Raw genomic sequence first — 22,640 nt, 5'->3', positions numbered from 1 at the left:
CATTGACATAACTCATAGTCTTAGGGTCATTGGTACAACAGGACACCTCGGAACATTCACTACCAATCAAAAAAACAATATTTCCATCCAAAACACTTGGGGACACAATCAATGTACAGTCTGTAAAAAACATTTCAGAATATAAGGCATTAAACCAATCAAAACACATAATATCTTCATCCAGAATTTTACTTATTTTAAGAATTTTGAATTATTTCATGCTGGCTTACAAAAACAGGCTGAATTTTGACTTACTGTTAACCCATCCATCTACAGATCCTTGGTATTTTCCCATTGTATGGTTACAGCGAGGGTGGTTTTGGTACAGAGCTACCTCTGTTTCTTCCAATAACTTGGCAATCTGCCAGGAGTTCAGTGAAGCATCATCTTCAAGACCTCTACTTTTCTTCCATTGTTCTTTGGTAAAACCTGAAATAAATGATATTAGAATTATTGTACGGTAAACCAAATCTTACATAAAAAGAAATAGGATGATTCATATACAGCAAAAAGGCCTCCTTTTATGTTGAGATCCTGTGAGCTTTGGTACACATAAGTTTTAAACAATAAGCATATTGTGGTAACTAGTCTATAGGCAATATATTATCAGTAATGCCCTAAGCTGCCCAAAGTGATGTTTCTCAAAAACATGCATGGGACCTAGGGAAGTGTCCACTATGAGCAAATGCATAGTACAGCGAAAATCTAAGTGAAATTCTGTTGGGGAGCTGTTTCAACCAATTCTTATCCTACGTCTTCGTTTATTTATACCCTGCATTTATTTTTGAAACAAGATGTAAGTTAACTTACCCTGTTCAGCATATCCATATTCCCACAGTGGTAGACATGAAGATCTTGGTAGTTCTACACTGTCCATTACTGTCAGGCTGTACTCACATGGTGAACCATCTGTGGTACACACCTCAAACATAACAGATACTCTGTACAGATTCTGGTCCGGTAAATCATCTATTGTGTACCTGGATTAGGAAAAATAAATAAAACAGGTATTCATGTGAAAAACCACTGAATTAGTACACATCTTCATTTAGAGCCTGAACTCTGTGTGAGGGAATTTCTTGCTGTGTTGAAGACCAATTGATGGCCTTCTGTTGGTTTTTTTACTCTTTGGTCAGGGTGTTGCTTTTTTGACACATTCCACATTCCAATTCTCTATTTCATTGATCATTTGAAATAAAATTACATGGACGCATATAAACCTCACACAACCAAACAAACATCACGCTTAAGCAAGAGTTTTACTGCTAGATTTAACCCCTTAAACCCATAGAAATATTCATTACATTACTGTAAATTCAGAAATTATTGCATTCATTTATTATTGCGATTTTGTCATTTTACACTTGAATGCGATTTTAATTTTTACGAATTTGATAAAAGTCATGCTTAATTCAGTTAAAATATTACAAAATGCGAGTTTTAATTATTGTGTTTACATCTCAGTCGCATGATTCGCAATAATAAAAACCTGGCAATAATTTCTGAATTTACAGTAATCTATTCATACACTTCTGCTAGAACTTATAAATTTTGGTACTTGGCAGAAAAAAAAACAAATAAGAGACTCTTCAAGTCTAAATTTGACTATAAAAAAGTTAGGTTTTGCTCAAAGGGATTTAAGTGTTTTTTTTAACATAACCATGCTTTGAGATAGAAATGCCTGACCCCAAAAAAAACACACTTACTTGAGTCGGAACACTCCTTTAATCCACAAATAATCTTCCTGACCAAAGGTATAGTCTCTCAACATGAATCGTTTCTTGTAATTCTCCAAAGTTATTTCCATGTATTGTGTACATCCATCCAAATTAAGTGAGAAATCAAATGTATGGTTACCGAACAATGGTACGGAAACACAGCATCTTACATCTGTACATACGTCAGATATATAACAGGAAGTACCACTGGATAACGTAGGTAAGTTGTTAATGGTGGAACCACAAGCTGAAACAAAATTAATACATACATAGTTCAAATTTGATTATTCTTATAATTCATTTCTTTAAAATAAATAGTTATCTGAACGAGGTAGAAAAAGCATCAAATAAGTTTCAGTGAAAGTTTTTCTTAACAGTTATCAAATGAACATCCAAAACCTTGATGTTAAAAACATGTTGGTTTCTATTTCGGGAAAGTATATCTGACCACTAATTATACATGCAAAGTGTACTTTTCTACTTTAACTTACTATTATTCCATCTGTTAGCTGTAAACGGTGACATTTCATAGTCACATGTGTTTTTAAGATACCAGGCAACATCCAGTTCATCATAGAGACGTGTAAGGTCTGTTTCAGTCATGGCATCCATGTCAAAACTGTTACTAGAAGCCAAAGATGTCAGAGAGAAGCCTGAAATAAAATGGTATATTTGACAATAATATTGGAGTTTATTCACCTTTTTAGTCACTTTTACAATCCTTAACTTTTATCGGTTGTTTATGTTAAAAGATTAAATCTTTAAAAAAAAATGAAAATACATTTATCTTTATTTTTCTGTCTTAGAACAATTGAAAAATTATTTAGAAATAGTATTTTTTTTATCTACACTTCCAAAAGAGGGTCGAAAGATACCAGAAGGGCAGTCAAACTCATAGATCAAAATTAAACTGGCAATGCCAAGGCTAAAAAGAAAAAGACAAACAGACAAATTATAGAACACAAAACACAACAAAGAAAACTAAAGACTAAACAACACGAACCCCACCAAAAACTGGGGGTGATCTCAGGTGCTCCGGAAGGGTAAGCAGATCCTATAAAAGCTTAATTATTTTTATTACATTACAACATCAACACATGTTTCCACACAGTGATACAATTTGGTAAATTGATTCACTTATTGATTTATCTATGGACCAGAGGAAGCCAGTGTGCAAAGTGTGAGACTCACAACAAATTTAAAACATTGATACAGGCACTTACCTTGTAGAAGAACATTTGTTATTTGTATAGTCACTGTAAAGTATAACCATGAATTGAAGAAATACAGTATATTTATTAACTCATTGGTGTTTTGTAGATGAATATGAACACAGGTAATATATTTAACTTAAAATTGTCGTTCATGCAAAATTATCCAATCAGCTGTCATAGCTGAGGGTGAGATCTCCGTCTTTTAAGGTTTCATAGGTTGGCAGGTCAATGCATTATTTCACTTCACCATAACAATCAATTTTTCACTTCATTGTGATACATTAATCAATTTTTAAGACATAATTACTTGAATTCTGGTATGCCATCTGTGAGGGACATATCTGTTTTTTAAATCTGGCATAATCCAGTACAGACTGGGTCCAGGCACAACTACCATACATCTCCCAGCAAGACGATATCTCTAAGGATACCAGATATACTCCTTCACTCCAAGGGTCATATATATTGTACCTAAATAAATAGTTATAGTTTAAATTCTGTATTTACATTTTTTTGTCTAATGATTCTTAAATGAAATTGTCATTTTTTTATTTTCAATTCTCTTAAGTCCTCTGAAAATCGCAAACCAAAAAAAGTAAATATCAAACCAGTCCAGAGTATCAAATTTTCTTAAATGATTTATTCATTTCTGCCATATTTTTATTGGTACTTTTTATATTTATCAATGAATAAATCTCCATAAAAGATTTGACGCTAATATCTATGAGACAGCAACCTAACAATACTATCCTTCTTTATCTCACCTTATGCGGATTGTCTTTACTAAACTGAATTCATGCCATGTATCTAAAAGAACAAAGATATAAATATGAATTAAAATCCAAGTACATGGATGATTATTGACATCATGCTGGAATTTTCATTAAATAAGGTATACAAGATATTTTGGTGTTTTATTATGGTATTTATTATTTTGGCGTTTATTATTTTGGCGGATTCAAAACATTTATCAATAGCTTTGCATTTGCACTTTTTAGTTGGTGGAATTTATTTTGGCAACTTTGTTCTATCTGCGAAAATAACCCGCTTTACAGTATATCTGAAAGCTTGATAATAATCTATAACAACTTATTGATTTTGTGTAAATCTTTGAAATAGAAGAACCATATTTAAGACTTCATGGAGAGATATTTTTCAATTAATTCATTAAATATCTTAAAAGAGTGAATAAAATACAAATGGAAGAGAAAAACATTAAAAAATAATGCAAAAGATTGAAAGTGTGTTTACATTTATTCACATTAATCTTACCAAATTGAAAGTCATGTAGAGGAATATAAAACTTTAGTTCTTCTATTCCAATGTATATCTTTCTCTCGCAGTCATCTATCTCAAAGATCACTTCAAAAGTCTTGCTGATAAAATCTTCATCTAAACAACAGCTGACAGCAGCACAGTCTGACATCAGTCGACATGTCATTGGATTGGTAGAAATAGCTACTACATCTGTGTCAGAGCATTCTGAAATTAGATAGTGAATTTTACATTTATTTGAACTACAAGTCACGAGGTAAAAATCTTTTGCTCAAGACTATTGTACAGCCATGTGAACCACCAGTCTTGAGATATATATCTTTAGCTAATCAGACAATTTACAATCTAAAGTGACTCTCTTCAAAATTATACTATATTTTTATAAACAAGTTTTTCAGACATATTCAGTGCATTTCTTTTTTGGAAATCATTTAAAAATTTACTTTTTCTTAACTCAACATTGTAACAAAACTTATTTTCAAAAAAAATAAAAAAAACAAATGAGATACCGTCGTTTACAACTGTGAAATCAGCTGACCTTTTTTCCATCCATTGGTTGGTGAATTATACAGAGATGCTGATTGGCTACATTGAAATCTCTTGAAGTATGTTGTCAGGTCTAAGTTCTGTAGAAGTTCTGAGATGTAATAAGCTGGATACACTTGTGTTGTATTAATAGATCTCTCCCTGCTCCACTGTTCCAGTGAAAAATCTGAAATCAAATATAGCATGTGGTTAGGTCTAAGTTCTGTAGAAGTTCTGAGATGTAATAAGCTGGATACACTTGTGTTGTGTTAATAGATCTCTCCCTGCTCCACTGTTCCAATGAAAAGTCTGAAATAAAATATAACAAGTGGTTAGGTCTAAGTTCTGTAGAAGTTCTGAGATGTAATAAGCTGGATACACTTGTGTTGTATTAATAGATCTCTCCCTACTCCACTGTTCCAGTGAAAAGTCTGAAATAAAATATAACAAGTGGTTAGGTCTAAGTTCTGTAGAAGTTCTGAGATGTAATAAGCTGGATACACTTGTGTTGTATTAATAGATCTCTCCCTACTCCACTGTTCCAGTGAAAAGTCTGAAATATCACATTTAAAACAATAAATAAATGGCTTCATTGATTGATTGTTGGTTGCTTATTGACAAATAAAGGCAAATGTTTCAAGCATACTCAAGATTATCAATAAATACTGTGGATTTATAATTATTTGTTGAAGAACTATTTTTGTGGATTTTTTCATCACTCAGGAACCACGAAATTCAATGTTTAATGTTTAATTAAATAATTGGTAGAATTTAGAATCTTATCCATAACTCTATTTAAAAAATAATTACATTTAATTAGTTACTCAACAATAGGTTGATAACTCCCGAGAAACCGGAAGCATTACATTGGCGTTTTCTAAATCAAGGACCAGGACAGAAAAGTAATGATAAAAATCCGTGTTTTACAATAATTGAACGGCGATGATTGGTAATCCGTAACTATTCAACTTTGACCGTAATAGCGTAGTTTTTATCTCAAAATCGGAAAAAATACGCAAAAATTGTAGTGGTTGGCATCTATGACGTTATTGGTCGAGTTTCAATTATTTACCACGTTTTTAACCAACCCCCATATTTTGGTGTATGCTTTTGAAAATATTACCCAGAATGCATAAGATTCTGATACAGTGAATTATGCAAACTATATACTGTAAATTCAGAAATTATTGCGTGCATTTATTATTGCGATTTTGTTTTTTTAGACTAAAATGCGATCTTAATTTTTGCGATATTGAGAAAAATCATGTTTAATTCATTTAACGAATTTCAAAATGCGAGTTTAAATTATTGCGATTATAACCCTGTCGCATTTATCGCAATAATAAAAACATCGCAATAATTTCTGAATTTACAGTAATAGATTTTTACCTTTCACCCTATATGTATCATCCCATGTACATTTCTTTTTAGGGAACTTGACCCCCTGGATGATAGTTTCTGTAAATTCACAACTTCCTGTCTCTAAACAGAATGAAAAACTAATATCCAACAAGTAAGCACCCTCTCCAAGGAAGTCCTCTATTTTGTATCTGAAAATAGAATATGAAATCTGTTAAACTATCCTTGAGAACTTTAAAAATGTCAGGTTTACACAATTTTAACATTGCCCTTATATTTTGTAACTTTTCTGGATTTTCATTTTCAATGCATTAACAAAATTACCAATTAAGCCTTCTGATCCTTTTTAAAAAATAAATACACATTTTCTTATATCTACAAATTCACTTCTGATAATAAAATCTTTCAGATAATTTCTTTTTAATTACCAAAGGAGTAGGTCCAGTAAGACCTCTTCATACATGTGATTCTTCCGGCAGGAGTCAAAATCTCCCGCTTTTAAGACCCTCTTCCGTCCCTCCCGTTTAAATTTGAAATCTTCCGCTTTTTGAAAATGTCAACCTCGAAAAAATTTCAGTAGAAATTTTTGTTTACAAAAGTGGTACTGATAGAGAAAAAGTCCGAGAAACTCGAAATTCATATCGGAAAAGTCCGAGAAAAACGGAAGTTTCCTTTAACTGTTTTGATGTCAAAAGGTAAATAGCCTCGAGTTATCTATGAAGGTGTTAAGGATTAGACTGTGTATACAGCAATAAAAGAGTATTGGTAATTACCTGGTGATCAACTAGCAAGTTTAAGACACATGCCTTGATGATTAAAAGTGAAATACTGACAATGGATTAATTAAAGTTGTATAAACAACGACTTTTTTGTGATGCTGTTAAAAACATTGAACAGTTGTATTACTTAACCTCACGACAAATATCTTAATGAACTGAGACATGATATGTATGTCTACTACACTTGTTGCAAAGCTGACTATGGTGACTCTAATGACTTGACCTAACATATGGAGACAACAAACCCACCAGAAAGCTCACAACTCTATCAATTCAACACCACAGTTCAGTTAGTGGTACCAAAATTAACAATGATTCTTAAGCAGAGATACTTTTTACCACCTATATATGAAGGCTGATCACTTTATCTTGAACTTTATATATAATAAATAAATATTTAAAAACACCTGATCTTCTATTTCTATCAAGTAAAAATGGCTATGGAGTTATAAAATCATTAACAAAAAAGGAAAATATGCAGTTTAAACACCAAAAAACCATTGCGTACGTCGATAAAAATGTCGATAAAAAATCTCCAGTTATGAGGCCCAAACTCCAGCTGAAAATTTCCAAATCTCCAGTCACATGTCTGCCTCTTTTTGGCCCAAAAATATAGCAGTTTTACAAAATTGTTAAAATGTAAACTTTTAGTTATTTATTGCACAGTAAAATGCTTATGCTACATAAATATGGGCTGTTTTTGACAATACATTGCCCATATATCGGGTACTAGCACCATTAAGTCATGCTAAATTACTGGAAACTTCACAATTCTAGCATTTTAGTAAAATTTTAGACGGTTTTCGTGTAAAACGAAAGTGGGCGCATTCGTGTTCATCCTTAATATTGAAATCTAACTTGTATTTTACGATAATACATGACATATATAAAGATTGAGGATGAACACGGATGCGGCGCGGCCACTTTCATATCAGACACAAACAAGCTGAAAAGTGACATTTTTCGGCATATTTGGTAGATTTTTAATATTTAAGCTTGAATCGGTGCGTTTTTTATGACTAAATCAGTTAAAATCTTTCACATAAACTAATTGATTTACATAAAATAGACACTTTTAAAAGTGTTTAAAAAGTGTTCAAAATCTTGTGTCAGATGAACCTGAAATTTGAGGCCAAATTCGGCCCTTACCGGACCTACTCCTTTGGATATGGAAGGAATATCCAACTTTGAGGTTACCAAAATAAGAAAACTTACTCCATTTTTCCAACTCCTCTCAGGTTGAAATGTTCAACAGTTCCAAAATCATAATCGAGTAATTTATATTCTCTGTACATTGATTCCAATCCAACAGTAATGTCCTGGTAACAATGATTTATGTTAATACGGAAGTTCATTGTCTTGTTTGTTAGTGGAATGGTGATACAGCAATCCAAACCAGTACATGTATCCGTGGAAACAGTACAGACAACTCCTGATGGTAGCGCAGGGACAGAAACAGGCATTCCACAATCTGCAAATAGGGAATACTTTGTTTTGATGCAAAAAGAAATCCAAAAATATCACGTTTACAAAGAAACACTTTCATTCAATAAATAATTAATAATACACAAAAAACAACTGAGAAAAAAGACCAGATACATAAAATAAAATATTGGCAATGTGTTTTTTTTTTAAAAAATGCCACAGGGTTATAATCACAACATTTCAAACTCTCATTTTATTTTTTTCTTAAGTATAAATTAAACAGGATTTTTCCCAATATCGAGAAAATTAAAATCGTGTATCAGTCTCAAATGACAAAGTCACAATAAAATGCTCTCAATAATTTCTGACGTATCAAACTGTGTAGAAGAAATAATTTACATAGAAGTGTGAATTGTAATTTTTTAACAGCATTGTCAAACCACAAGGCATTTTATACTTTAATGATATGAAACAAGTATTTACAATGATCACAAAAAGATGCAATTCACAGTCAAAATTATACAAAAGACAACTTATACTTAACCCTTACCATTTTTGACACCTCCCACATTTCCAGAGTAGGTACTACCCTGCTGATCACATGATGGTTCATACAGATAAGCTGCAATGCCAGCATCAGACATTAACTTGGAGGTCTCTGGTCCTCTCAGAGGTTCTGTCTTAGTTACACTGTTGTCTGTCAGCCATGTTGTTAATCCTTGGAATCCTGGGAAATAAAATGGAAATCATTTATTTGGTTTTATCAGATCTTTAAGATTGATCAAAATAGGGCTTTATTTCCGATTTTTTTTCCATCATCCTTAACTGCCATCCATATATTTCAGGACTTTATCTTCTGCAATTTTGGTACTATTTTCCATAATTTCAATTTTTTTCTCTGTCTTTGTTTTTTAATGCATTTTCCCCCTCAATTCAATCATATCTTTGTGGCATAGAATGATGAGTGCATAGATTAAATTAGACAGAATTTCATTTTTAAAGTAAAATTCACAAAATGCCCTTCTCATCAGATTTACGTAAAAGATTATTGAATATACTAATATTTACCTGTATCTAATCCTGAATTCCAGTCACATGACAATTTAGGAAGTCTATATTTATCAAAGATTACAATATCAACTCCACATGGTGTTGTTACTGTATCTGACTCACGACAAATCTGAAGTTTCATGTCAATTAAGTATTCTCCCTCCATCTCCAAGTCCCTCACTGTAAACCTATTTAAAAATAAACTTACATTAAATCTGTTATGTATGATCTCTTTTTGGTACGATCTTTTTTCCGAAATTAAGTTATGTTCAAAAGAGATAGTTACAAAATGCATATCCTGTGTGATAATTTCTCAGAGTTTTGCTCTGTACTGTCAAAACCAGATGTTATGTCTCCCATTTTGACCCATTTTAAAGAAAATGATTAAACCAAAAAAGGTTATGTTTTTTTTTATATTTATACAAAGTTTCAACATTTCAATTTACAAATTTAAATTCTATAAAATACATTTGACTTTTAAGAGCATGTGTTACACCAAATGTACTTTTGCTTTTTTCCAAAACAATTTCTAAAGCAAACAAGACTAAAAAGGACAAGTGACAATCATTAAAATATTGAATGATATACAACAGTTTAATTGTATGTTTTAAAAACATGTTAAATGGAGACCAGTTTTACTCTCTAAGGTCTTTATAAGTGTGTATATACTAACTCCATTCTGACGTATCCAAACAACCAAACTTCAGTCAGCTGACCCCATTCATAATCAAACAAAAGTGTACTGAATGTTAATTTGTCTATTCCAACACTCAATGTGAAAAGACATGGCTCAAACTTTACAAATGTCTCAAAACTTTTGCTGATTCTGGTGTCTGGCAAACAGCAGTAGACAGTGGTACAATCACTGCCAACATTACATACAGCACCTGATATAGTGGGAAGAGTTGCCATAGACTGTGCACAAGCTGTTAATATAAAAAGACAAAATTAGCCTCTAAAATATATATGATTATGTATATATAATTGTCTAACTTATAGGACAGATTCTCCTGGATTTCTTTTATTATGAAAAAAACAATGTAATAGATCAAAAGCGGAAGTTATGATTACCAATTGCAGCTCATTGGACATTTATAGATTTATCTTAAATTCTGAACTTCATTGATTGCATTAATCATTTTGTGGTTCATGATTAATAAATTAATAACAACAGAAATAAGAATGCCCTTGTAGCATTTTTTTTTTACAGAATTTCATAAAGAAAAACCAATAAATAGCCTCAGGGGAGATAACACTGTCAACCACACTATCACAAATTAAAACATTTCTATCCACACTGATCTGTGTCCACACTTGTTCACTATGAAAAATCAAAGTACTTGAGAGCAGTGAGGGTAAAGTTTGTTTTACTTTTGCAGTCTGAACTAAAAATTAAACATTGCTCTGTATTACATTGGAGGGTCTCTGATTCCATCTATCTTGTCCAAAAAGAAAGATTATCAGTTCATCAAAGTTTTCTATATCTGCTATAAAATTCAAATGCAATTATTTTCAGTATCAAAAACAAATTCAACTTTTTTATTTAATTTACCCCAGTTGTACTTAATATTTGTAACTCTAAGTTGATTATCAATGCAAAAATAGTCACAAAACAACTTACAATTTTTCCAACCATTTGAATGTCCACTGTAGGGAGATGCAGAACTATTACATTGTGTGTCTTTCAAAAAATCTCCAATGGCTAACCTCTCTATCAAAGCAGACATTTCATTGGTATCTAGATTATCGTTCACACCTATCCCATTCTCATTCAGGAAACCAAGGAAAGAAAAATCTGAAACAAAAGACATTTTATTCTTTGACAATTCAGTTACAAGAAATTCTATCATTAAACACTTATTAAAAGCAAAATAAAATCTCACTTTGGTACAATAAATGAACATAAAGACAAGAAACATTTGGAACTTCCAAACAATTTCATTGAGTTGAGTATAGTGCTTATGGTTTTTATGCTCTAGAATGTTTAACATTGTTTGCTTTACAAATTATTGAGCTTGAAATGAGTTGACCTCTGACCTAGACCTATCAAAATTGATTTCATTTGTATTTTTACTTTCTATGCTAAATCATCCTGCTTTCTAAATACCTGTTTGGACATAATCATTCTTCCAATCACATGGTTTCTTTGGTAGGGCAGTACTTATCATGACAGGGACAGTTATTTCACAGGTTCCATTGGTCTCCAAACAAATACTCATCTCTAGATCTACCAGAAACTTCCTTTCTGATTCAAGATTTTCAATTTTAAACCTGAAAATATATTTTTTGAAACCTTGACTTAATTGAAACAGATTGGTTCTTATATTATGTTGATCACCCAAAAAAAACATCATCTTTCCTACATTTTATTTGTTTTAGCCAAGATTAAAGTTGCACTTTACAAATTATGAATTTTCTCTGTGGACTTTCAATTTTCTTTAACTTCACTCAAAGTGCTTTATACTTAATACCAGGTTATTGGTAAATCACATCTTCATTGTATATATTTAATGTGACTGACTGAAAATAATACATGTAAAATCATTAAGTGGCATGAATTAAGAAAATAAGAAAATGCCTGTACCAAGTCAGAAATATGACAGTTGTCATCCATACGTGTCATTTTTTAACAATAAAATATGTTTAAATTATCCATTCGTTTGATGTGTTTGAGCCTTTGATTTGGCCATATGATTAGGAACTTTCTGTTTTAAATTCCTTGAGTTCAGTATTTTTGCGGTTTTACTTTCTAGTAGTCCATTGATGATTATTCTTTAACTATTAGTACTTACTCAAGACCCATCACTCCATGTAATTTTACTTTTTTAACTTCACCATATGTATATCCAAACAAGCTAATGGTAATCTCAAGCTTCTCAATGACTATGGTCATTTTACGGTTACAGGGATCCAGTTTTAACTGTGTGTTAACATTTCTATCGATCCTTGGGAAGCTGCTACAACAGGTGACACCAGTACAAGAGCTGTATAGATGACAGATGGTACCAGATTGCAGTACTGGTAATTCTACATGTTCTTCACATGCTGAAGATGCAAAAAAAAAGAAAAAATAATTGTTTTTTTACATACAAGGCTGATTAATGTATAAAACAAGTAATCTTGTGTTAAGGTTGTAAATGAAGATTTCTTTTTTAACTTTGTATATGTTTGTCCTCTGAAAATGTTTAATAAATAATTATTTGAATGCAGTTAAAATTATCTTTCATTTACAAATTTACTTTAATTAAAACATAACATTTTATAAATTCTATTCTTCACTTTTTCTATTTATTAATTAAAACCTTACTTAGTTTTTTTTCACATTATGTAATTTATCTAATATTCTATCAATATTTTCATTACAATCATATTTTAAAACACAGAGTATTCTTACCTCTGTTCCATCCTTGATCATTGGGATAATATGGTATAACAGTTTGATCACAAGCATCATCCATCATGTAAGGTGCAAGAGCTGTATCGTGTAGTAATTGGGCAATAGTGTAGACGTCTAGGGGTACACTGTCTGTAGGTACACTCTTCTCATCTAAGTATTCATTTAAGCTGAATCCTAAAAACAAATAAAATTTCAAGCATCTGTGTACCTTGTAGAAAAAAATTCTAAAAGGGAAAACTTGTTAATTTTTTTGTGTAGGATTATAAAAAGTGTATGAAACATATCTAAAAATAAAATATTTTTGGGAGGCAAACTTAAATTTATTTTAAACACAACTTGCTTTTGACTAAAAACATAAATATGTAGTACTACTGTAGATTCATTATTATTTGTTGGATGCCACTTTATGAGGATTGCATGGGTGAGGTTAAACTGGAAATTTAACTAAACATTAACTTATTATAGGCTTGTATGCAGACTTCCTCAAAACCATGAAATGAAAAATAGAAAATCATTTTTCTCAATCTAGGAATTGGTAACCATTAAAATAAATGAATCTGTAGCAACAATATTTGTATGAGAAATACATACCACGAATAACAAACTGTGAATCATAGTCACATTCAGCTTTAGGTAGCCTGTGATCCTGGAATACATTGGTTAACACTTCACATGCCCCTCCTGATTCTAGACAGACTGACATATTCATGGTTACAACATATACTTCATCTGCCCTTAGATCATCTACCACAAAACTGAAATTAGAAAAAATCAAAGCTCTTGTTAGCACTGAGGGTAGAGATTGCATTCATTAGTTAACACTTCACACGCCCCTCCTGATGCTAGACATACTGATATATTCATAGTAATATCATATTATCATATTGTCAGATTATCTAACACGAAACTAAAATTATTAAATAAATACAATATGGGTTTTATGTACACCTAGATCCTTGGTCATGAAGGATACAAAATGTGCGCTTGAAACATCAAATTCAGTATTTTGATTGTTTTAACTCTAAATCAGGGAACAATGTAAATCATACTCATAATTTTTATGAGAGCAAGGCTAGAAAAAATTGATATGCAACTATGACATCTACAAAGGTTGTTTAATCTTTTACAAATATCCCTAAAGCTTTATTATATGCCTCACTTAGCAGGATCAATCTAGTTATAAACTCATAATAATTCCTAAAGACTGAAATACTGATCCTAAAATTTTCCAATTTTACTAAAGCAATTTTAAAAGCTCTTTTTGTTGCTTCAGATTATTTTCTCAAATCTATTCCTCATATATTTGACACAAGGAGAACAACTTAGCAACAGACTTTTATTTCCAATACTTACTCTATATTAAAAACTTCATTCATGGCATAATGCTGCACTGTACCAAATCCAAAGTCTATGAGTGTATAGTCTAAATCAATACCCTCCAGTCCTATATATATTTTGTAGTTACATGGGTCCAGTCGGACATATCCATTGAAGGTCAGATCGAGGCTGGTAGAATCCAAACAACAATCTACAGCTGTACATGATGAGTCAAGGTGACATGTGGTATCACTACCCAAAGGTAATAAAGTACCTACAGGATCAGCACAATCTACAAAAAGATAGAATTTGCTGGTGTCATATAGTTTGGCTTTATCCCATTTATGTTATTGATTGACAATCATATGTTTACTATAAGGTCAATCTAGGACATGTTTTTTGTTGACCTTTTGTTGTTGCATTGGCATTTATTAATTTTGTTACCAAATGAAAATTTGTAAAACTTTGCAATAGCTACATATCATAAGAGATGTATTAATATAAAGCTTCTATCATTACAATAAATATTCATCCAAGACAATACAAATATCATTAAAATTCATATACAAGTAAATACCTTAAAAGTATATGTAAACTCACCATTTTTCCAGTTGTTTCCATCAGCCCCAGTGTAAGGAGCTGCAGTCCTATCACATGGGGTCCTCTTCATGTATTGTGAAATACCAGTCAAGCGTAGAATATCTGACACATGATGTTCATCAAGCGTAGAAATACCATTGTCAGTCTTATACTGATTCAGGGAAAAGTCTGAAAAGAAAATTGAAATCTATTGTAAAAAAAAAGGTGACTAGGATAATACAAATTATATCTGCTTTTCCTGTTATCCTACTTATCTTTTTCTCCTTTATTTTTTAATTTATTTTTCGAACCACTGTTTCAAGTAAATGGGCATCCATTATTTAGTTGAGTAAATTATTTCAATACACAAAGTTTGGTCCTATTCCTTTCTTGGGAATTTTGCTTTAAAAACATTAGTGATGACTAGAGTCACTAGACAGACGACAATTACTTATTCCTTCTTTATAAGTCTCATTGTATTCATTTCAGCTGATAGACATAATTTATGAGACAGACATAAAGACTTTTCATTTTTATATATTTGTTTAGGGGCCAGCTGAAGGACGCCTCTGGGTGCGGGAATTTCTTGTTACATTGAAGACTGTTGGTGACCTTCTGCTGTTGTTTTTTCAATGGTCGGGTTGTTGTCTCTTTGATACATTTCCCATTTCCATTCTCAATTTTATAAAGACTTTTCATTCTCTATTCTTTTTCTAACAATTTTGTAAATACCTACCATTTAGAAGAAACTTCCTGTCCCAATCACACACTTTCTTGGGTAGTCTGACTTTATTTAAGATATTGTAAACAGTTCCACATGGCTGGTTAGCTTCCCAACATAAACTCAGTTTCATAGAAATCAGGAATGCAGGCTCAGCGTGCAAATCATGGAGAACAAAACTGAAAAAAAAAAAATTTTAATTTACATATAAAAGAAAGTGGAAAGTAACCTTTATAGATAAAAATCATAAAAAAAAAACAGAAAAAATTGTGTATGGTTCACATGTTTTACTCAAAACATATAATTGATACTGAGGATGTGTATTATACACAATTGTAAACAGTTCTTTTTCCTCATTATTTTCCTTTTTATATATAAAAATTACTGTGGCTTATAATTTTACATGCAATGAATAAAAAGCAAAGGAAGCTTGTACCATGTCAAAACAACATATAATTCTTCCATAGATGTTATCATAGTTTGTTTGAATTTCTCATAACACTAATTTTCATAATTAATATTTTTTTATCAAACCACAAAATAAATCATCATTTTAATTTTCCCCATCTAAACAAACTCTTAAAATTAATGGTATATAACTTTCAAAATTATTAAATAACCTAATTTTTAAAATTCCATTCAGGTCAACGTGTGTCCATTCTCCCCATTGATATCCTTTGAGTGTTCTTTCGTATTGCTGTCGTTCAATTCCAACTTTTAACATGTAGTCGCACTGCTCTAGTCTCATATAGAATTCAAATGTTTTACTGATGAATGGTACGTCTAATGCACAACTCAATCCCCGACAGGTGCTCTCTAGATTACAGGATATTACAGACTGGTCCAATTGAAGGAGAGCTACAGGGGCATCAGTACACTCTGAAAGGTTATGTTACATTGGTTAACATTGAAAGATAGATGGTTAACTGTGAAATATTAAGTATATGTCCTTATTTCTAACTATAGGCATCAATAGATATAATGTCCTCTCTCTAGTCTTTTGTAAATTGTTTTTAATTATTTTTGTAATTTATTTTTCATCAACATTTCAATCCGAACTAAGTCTGTTATTTTTTTTTTTTTTTTTTTTTTATTTATTTTCTATCTTTTCTTTTTGCTTGATCAATTATCCCCCAAATTAATGCATTTGGGATATGGAGACACATTATTCAGAGTCAACCAAAATCTGTGATATATAAATTGTAGTAGGTTGTCCCATAATTTTCTTAGAAATAGTGAATGTGTCAAATATACAACAACCCAACCAAAGAGCAGAAAACAGTCCAACCTCAAAAGGATACACAACACCACATTAATTTTTACTTCAATCTTTCTCTTAAACATTTCTAAATTAGTAAATAAGAGTAATTTTCAACAGCACTAACTCAGTCAGTTTATTGTTGGTTTTTTTTACAATAATTTTAAAAGCCTACCTGAACTCCAACCAAGATAGGCTGCAGCGTATTTTCCGAAGGGGTCATCTCGTGATACCATAGGACTGAGTAAATATTCCGCTATCTCTGAGGCCTCCATCAGGGAAGAGACTGCAGAGGGGTCCAAATTAGATCCTGGTGTCAAAGAATTGTCCAAATACCACTGATTTAGGGACCAACCTGAAAAATAATGGTACATTTGGATTAAATCTTTTTCTGCAACCAAAATCTTTTTCTGCAATGTCCTTGAAAATATCCTTGAAAAAAACCCTTACTATAAAGTTTTTTTCATATTCAAATTAATATTTTTTATAAATAACACTAAACATTTAATTCTGTTTAAATTTTCAACTCTAAATGGTCAATCTTTATTACATGTAAAAATGAATTTATAATGCATGATATAACTATAGTTTCATACTTGGGTCTGGATATCCTCTAGACCATGGACACACCATCTTAGGTAATTTGGTATTCAGAACTATTGTATCTTGCAGGTCACATGGTGTTGGATCATTGAAGCAAATCTTAACTTTCATATCCACAAGATAGACCATTTCACCAACCAAATCTGTTATTTTGTACCTGTTGAGAAATAAATACAAAATATTATGTCTTTTTATTAGAGAGTTTCATATTATTATTTAAAAAGTAAAAATATATAAACTTATGTATAAATTACATTTCTATATTAAAATTGAAAAATATGCAAGAAAGTCTTAAATAATCAAAACAATACATTTAAATTCAAAAAGTGTAGAACTCATTGATTGTTTTTTCTATTTAAGGTAAATGTAATTATCCATCTGTATCATATATAAACAAATTGCAAATATGCAAAACATCAATACATAAAATAATATAAAGAAAAATTTCACATGCAAAAAATATTAGATTTATATTTGAAAGAAATAACAAATCTACTCACTCAATTTCAATAACTCTATCAATATGGAAATATTGTGTCGTCTCAAATGCAAAGGTGTATAGTGAAAAGTCAAACTGGTACTTTTCTATACCAATATCAAGTTTCTGAGTACAGGGATCCAGTTTGAGGTAGACATTGAAGTTTCTTTCAACAGTATTAGAATGGAGACAACATGATATACCGGTACAGGTGTCATACAAGTGACAAACACTATTACTTCCTAGAGTTGGTAGATCTACGGCTGATGTACAACCTGCAATACATAAATATATAATTTAATTTTGGATGTAATTCATCTTCTGATTGGCTGATTGAGTTTTGTCCATCTGCACATAGACATCATTTTGTCATGTGACCGTGACATCATCAACGTTTTTTTCAAGATTAACTCCTGTTCAAAATAGATGTGGAAAAAAAACGAGCTACACAATTTTCATTTTTGTTCTCTACATTTGAAATCCTTCTGAGAATCATATTAAAGTTAAAAGCCTGGGTTGAGTCTATTTCCATACATTTCTCTTTTCTTTGTACATCAAATGCATCAATTTATTAATTGTAAATCTTTCAATTTTCATATAACACATAACATAGTACAGAATTTTTTAACATTTTTTTTGTGTTTTAAAATTTTACTGAATTTTAGTTTTTTGATTCCAAGCAATGCATTCCAAAGCTTGTAAAAGTAGGTGGATTTTATCATAATAAAAGCATTCTGTTGTTCCCAAGTAAAGCGATGAAACAAAGACATTAATGTTGTTGTATTCATATTTTCCACTATATATAAGCTGCAAATAGACAATTTCATCTAAATAGATGGAAAGTATTAATTTACAAACTTTTTTTTCATGCTAATTTTAATAAAAAAAAATAAGTGTCAAATTCAGTCTTTGTAACTTTGTAATGCAACAAATATGTTAAGTTGACCTACATAATTAAACATCTATTAGTTTACATTGATTACCTTCATCTTTTGTCCAGCCATTAGTTGGCGATGAATAAAGAGGGTCAGACATTTGACACTGATCAGCTGTTGTTTTCAGCAGACTGGCTACTCCCAGGTATTCCAAGAGTTGTGAGGATACTAATGAGTTCAGAGGTGTACTTGTGGAATATCCTTGTCCAGTCAGGTAAGAATTCAAATTAAAACCTAAAAAAAATTTGAATGCATTTTTTTTTCAATTCAAACAGTTTTAGGAGCCAATGTTAAAATATTAAATTATCCCTCTCATAGTACATTAACGACAACTTAAAATTGAGGATTAGTTGTTGATTGCACTTTTACTGAGGGATATATGAAACAGGGATAATGCACATTTTCATTACATTTTTGCTCAAGTACCGATATCAAAACAAAACATCTTGTGTTATCAAAACATAACATTATATCAAATTATTGCATTGTTTTCATGAAAATCCCAAACTAAAGTTTTCTGTACATCTTTTAGGTTGAATTCTGTTTTACAAAATTAAGTCCAAAAAGATGTGTCTAGTGTAATATTTTACTTATAGATTATTGGGTTTTCTACACATTGATATTTTATGATATTTATACAAAGAAAACCCAATTATCTTTTTATTGTTTTTTTAATGGTCTTTTCTTTCTCCCTAAGACAGTTTTACGCTTGACGAAAAAGCAAGCTTGATAAAGTCTCCTCTCGCATTGTGATGTCGCTGATAACTTCTCCTTTCACATTGTAACGTTGCTGATAATGCCTGGTCTTGTTTTGAAGTCTTTATACAAGAATTTAGGAGCGACAGAGCAGGGTGATATTGGCGTAGGGAAGGATGATAAACATCATTATACAGACCTGGTATAGCATATCCTCCCGTCCAGTCACACGGTTGTTTAGGAATCTTTACACCATCAAATACAGTGTAAGTATAACGGCAATCTCCTACAGTCTCAAAACATATACTGATTGTCATGTACAACAAGTAAACCTTCTCAGCTGTCAGCTCCTCGGCTTTGTACCTAGAATCAAAAATAATTTGAATGATAAACAACATGAAGATTAAATTTTTTCTTGGGGTACATGACTGTTCAACTTTATACATTTTAATGTCTCTCTAGTGCTAAAACTGAAGTATAGTTTAAAACTTTAAAAACAAAAAAACATTAAAAATATATCTTTTGTTTAATTTTTTTAATTTTCTACATTTGATCAAATAAAATGCTTGTTTAATGTATATCATCACAAAAAACTTACTGAAGTCTGAGTAGATTGCCTAAAGTGACCATCTGCCAACTGCCTTGTGTAAATTCCAGTAATGTAACATTGATATTTCTTTTCTCCAGTCCAATGCTGACAGAGTAGCTACATGGATCCACCAAAACAAAGGCTTCCAACTTTCTCCCAAGATAACCAATGTTTGAACAGCACTGGGCACCAGTACAGTAACTTGGTAACCTGCATCGTGTATAGGCTGGTAACTGTGGTAGTGTTATAAGTTCTCCGCAAGCTGAAAAATAATAGGTTGCAAATGTACTTTAAGACAAATTAATATGTTGATGATTAGATTAATTAATGACTAACATCTTGTGGCAACTAGGTCATGCATATTAGACCCATGTAAAAATGTGATATGAATAGGAACCAATCTTTCAACAAGACTGACATGCATGCAGATTCAAATTTTTAAAGTGCTAGTTCACAATTCGAAAGGTAACTGCCAGCAGGAATGTCTGTCATCCTACCTTGTATTAGACACATTATTATGACTCTAGTATTTGCTTTAAATTATAAAATTGAAATTTAGAATGGAAATGGGAAATGTGTCAGAGACATTAACCTGACCAAAAGCAGAAAAACGTCCAAAAGGCCACAAATGGGTCTTTCATCATGCTATTACATGCCCTTATATTTTTCTTTGGGTTACACACCAAACTTTTTGTGGTTTATTTTTCTTGAGTAAAGTATGCATTTATTAAATAGTTTTATTAATGTTTTCATATTACACTAATTTCCTAATGCATGTAAAGCAAAACTTTGGTTGGCTTGCTTGCTTTGCTTGTATTATTGTTTATACAAGCTTTGTAAATAAGATTGACATCTTTAAACAATATATATAGGCATAGTTTTACCTGTATATATAATATTTGAATTTAATTAGGTGTTATCCTAATGATTATACAATATAAAAAAAAATCAAGCAAGCTAACTTAAGTCTTGCTCTACATGCTTTAGAAAATTAGCTGTAACAAGAAGTCTGTCAATTAACTTCAAAGATAATTATAATTTGTAGCAGAATTATTTCTCATCTTAAGGTATAGCCAGAGATAACTTTGGTGATAAATAAACCTAACCTGTTGAATCCCATCCATTTGCTAGAGCTCCAGAGTAGCTTGACAATTCACACTGAGGTTCTTTTTGGAAACCTGCTATTCCTAATTCTTCCATCAGTAAGTCAACAGCCCAACTTGGTAGCTGATTGACATTTGTGTCAACTTCTAACTCACTCATGTAAGACACCAATGAGAAATCTGTAAAATAAATCAATATATTAGTATGAGTACTACAATTGAGATTTAGGAATATGCATATAAATATTCAATAAAATAAAGATTAGAAATGGGGAGTGTGTCAAAGAAACAACAACCCATCCAAAGAGCAGAAACAGCCAAAGGCCACCAATTGGTCTTCAATACAGTGAGAAAATCCTGCACCTAGAGACATGCTTCAGCTGACCCCTAATGGACATAAATATAGTGAGTCTGTTATCTTTAACCAAAATATTACTAAATTAGGGGTATTCTAGGGAAAATGTATGAGAGGGTTGGAAGACCCTGTTTTATACCCCATTTCCCACAATTTTAATTTTATTTGTAACAGAATCATATTCATGTGTCCACCCTTAACACCCACAGAAAGAAATACTTGAAGTTGTTCTAACATTCCAGACATTTTTTCATGGAAAAGTCGTTAAGTTTATTTTCATTTTATTTAACTTAATCACAATTCTTTAATATTCTTACCAGGAATGGCATATGGCTGGCTGTAGTTACATGAAGATTTGGGTAACTTGACATTGGTAAGTATCTTGTGCTGTACTGAACATGGTCCAGCAGCAGAATAGCATACTTCAATGTCCATATTGACTACAAACACTCTCTCACTCTGGTAGTTCACTACTTTATATCTGGAAAACAGGTTAAAATAATTTGAAACATACTGCATTTTGGATTAAAGGAAGGTTACAATGTAAGCCCAGTCATTGAGTAAAGCATCATATAAAAGTAAATCTATCCTTTAAAAAAAAGGTTTTTTTTAAATACTGTCTTTATCCCTTTCAGTATTTAAGTATGCATTGATAAATTTTTGATATTTTTAACCCTTTTTGCTAAAAATTTGAGCTATAAAATATTTGCAGCTTATAAAAATAATTTCACTTGGTCTTAAGTGGTTTCGGTAGTAACATTTGAATTTCATCATCATTTAAAATAATTCTTAAAATATACAAAATGACAGTTTAACAAAATAATCTTTTTTAGGAAGATGAAATGAAATCTTAAATTCAATGTAAATATTGTTCTTACTTAATATTAACAAGTCCTCCAAAAGAGAAAGTATCTTCTTGTGCATACTGGAAACTATTCAGGGATACAGTCCTGTTGAAATTCTCTACACCAACTGTAAACTCCTTACTACACACATCAAGGTCAGCATACACTCTGAAGGTCGTATCTAACTTGGCAATGTCAACACAGCAGTCAATCTTAGTACAGCTGTCACCAAGGTTACATACAATACCAGAACCAGGTAGTGTGGTGAGTGTTGGTGCATTCCGACATCCTATTAAGAAAATACATGACTGTTTAATTAGAGAAAGACAAAGTAGTTCTCTCACAAAAGACATTTTTGAAAATCAATGTATGTAGAATTATGAACAAACAATGCCTGCACTACCAATTTTATCAATATA

The 22,640-nt window shown here is 31.3% G+C and overlaps 2 protein-coding genes across 2 annotated transcripts; both read right to left on the bottom strand.

Annotated features, from left to right (window-relative positions):
• Positions 1-778: 778 nt before the first annotated feature.
• On the bottom strand, positions 779-8,318 carry LOC134727442 (uncharacterized). Its single transcript, XM_063591824.1, has 9 exons — positions 8,086-8,318; positions 6,122-6,282; positions 4,746-5,041; positions 4,205-4,414; positions 3,697-3,739; positions 3,240-3,403; positions 2,210-2,371; positions 1,707-1,965; positions 779-980 (listed from the first exon to the last, which is right to left on the bottom strand). The coding sequence occupies exons 3-9, from the start codon at positions 4,936-4,938 to the stop codon at positions 779-781; spliced, it is 1,233 nt and encodes a 410-aa protein (XP_063447894.1). The 5' UTR covers positions 4,939-5,041; positions 6,122-6,282; positions 8,086-8,318.
• LOC134727441 (uncharacterized) lies at positions 4,949-22,574 on the bottom strand. Its single transcript, XM_063591823.1, has 24 exons — positions 22,255-22,574; positions 21,694-21,857; positions 21,025-21,201; positions 19,928-20,180; positions 19,529-19,692; positions 18,682-18,867; positions 17,721-17,973; positions 17,214-17,377; positions 16,793-16,972; positions 15,980-16,238; positions 15,375-15,538; positions 14,660-14,827; positions 14,096-14,351; positions 13,334-13,497; positions 12,740-12,916; positions 12,138-12,390; positions 11,453-11,616; positions 10,967-11,140; positions 10,019-10,271; positions 9,364-9,533; positions 8,846-9,022; positions 8,086-8,341; positions 6,122-6,282; positions 4,949-5,163 (listed from the first exon to the last, which is right to left on the bottom strand). Exons 1-24 carry the CDS (start codon positions 22,572-22,574, stop codon positions 4,949-4,951), a joined length of 4,872 nt encoding a protein of 1,623 aa, XP_063447893.1.
• Positions 22,575-22,640: the final 66 nt, after the last annotated feature.

This window comes from Mytilus trossulus, chromosome 8 (assembly GCF_036588685.1).
Source record: "Mytilus trossulus isolate FHL-02 chromosome 8, PNRI_Mtr1.1.1.hap1, whole genome shotgun sequence".
Taxonomy (NCBI): domain Eukaryota; kingdom Metazoa; phylum Mollusca; class Bivalvia; order Mytilida; family Mytilidae; genus Mytilus; species Mytilus trossulus.
The sequence above is the reverse complement of the archived record's forward strand: the minus strand, read 5'-3'. Positions and strand labels throughout refer to the sequence as shown.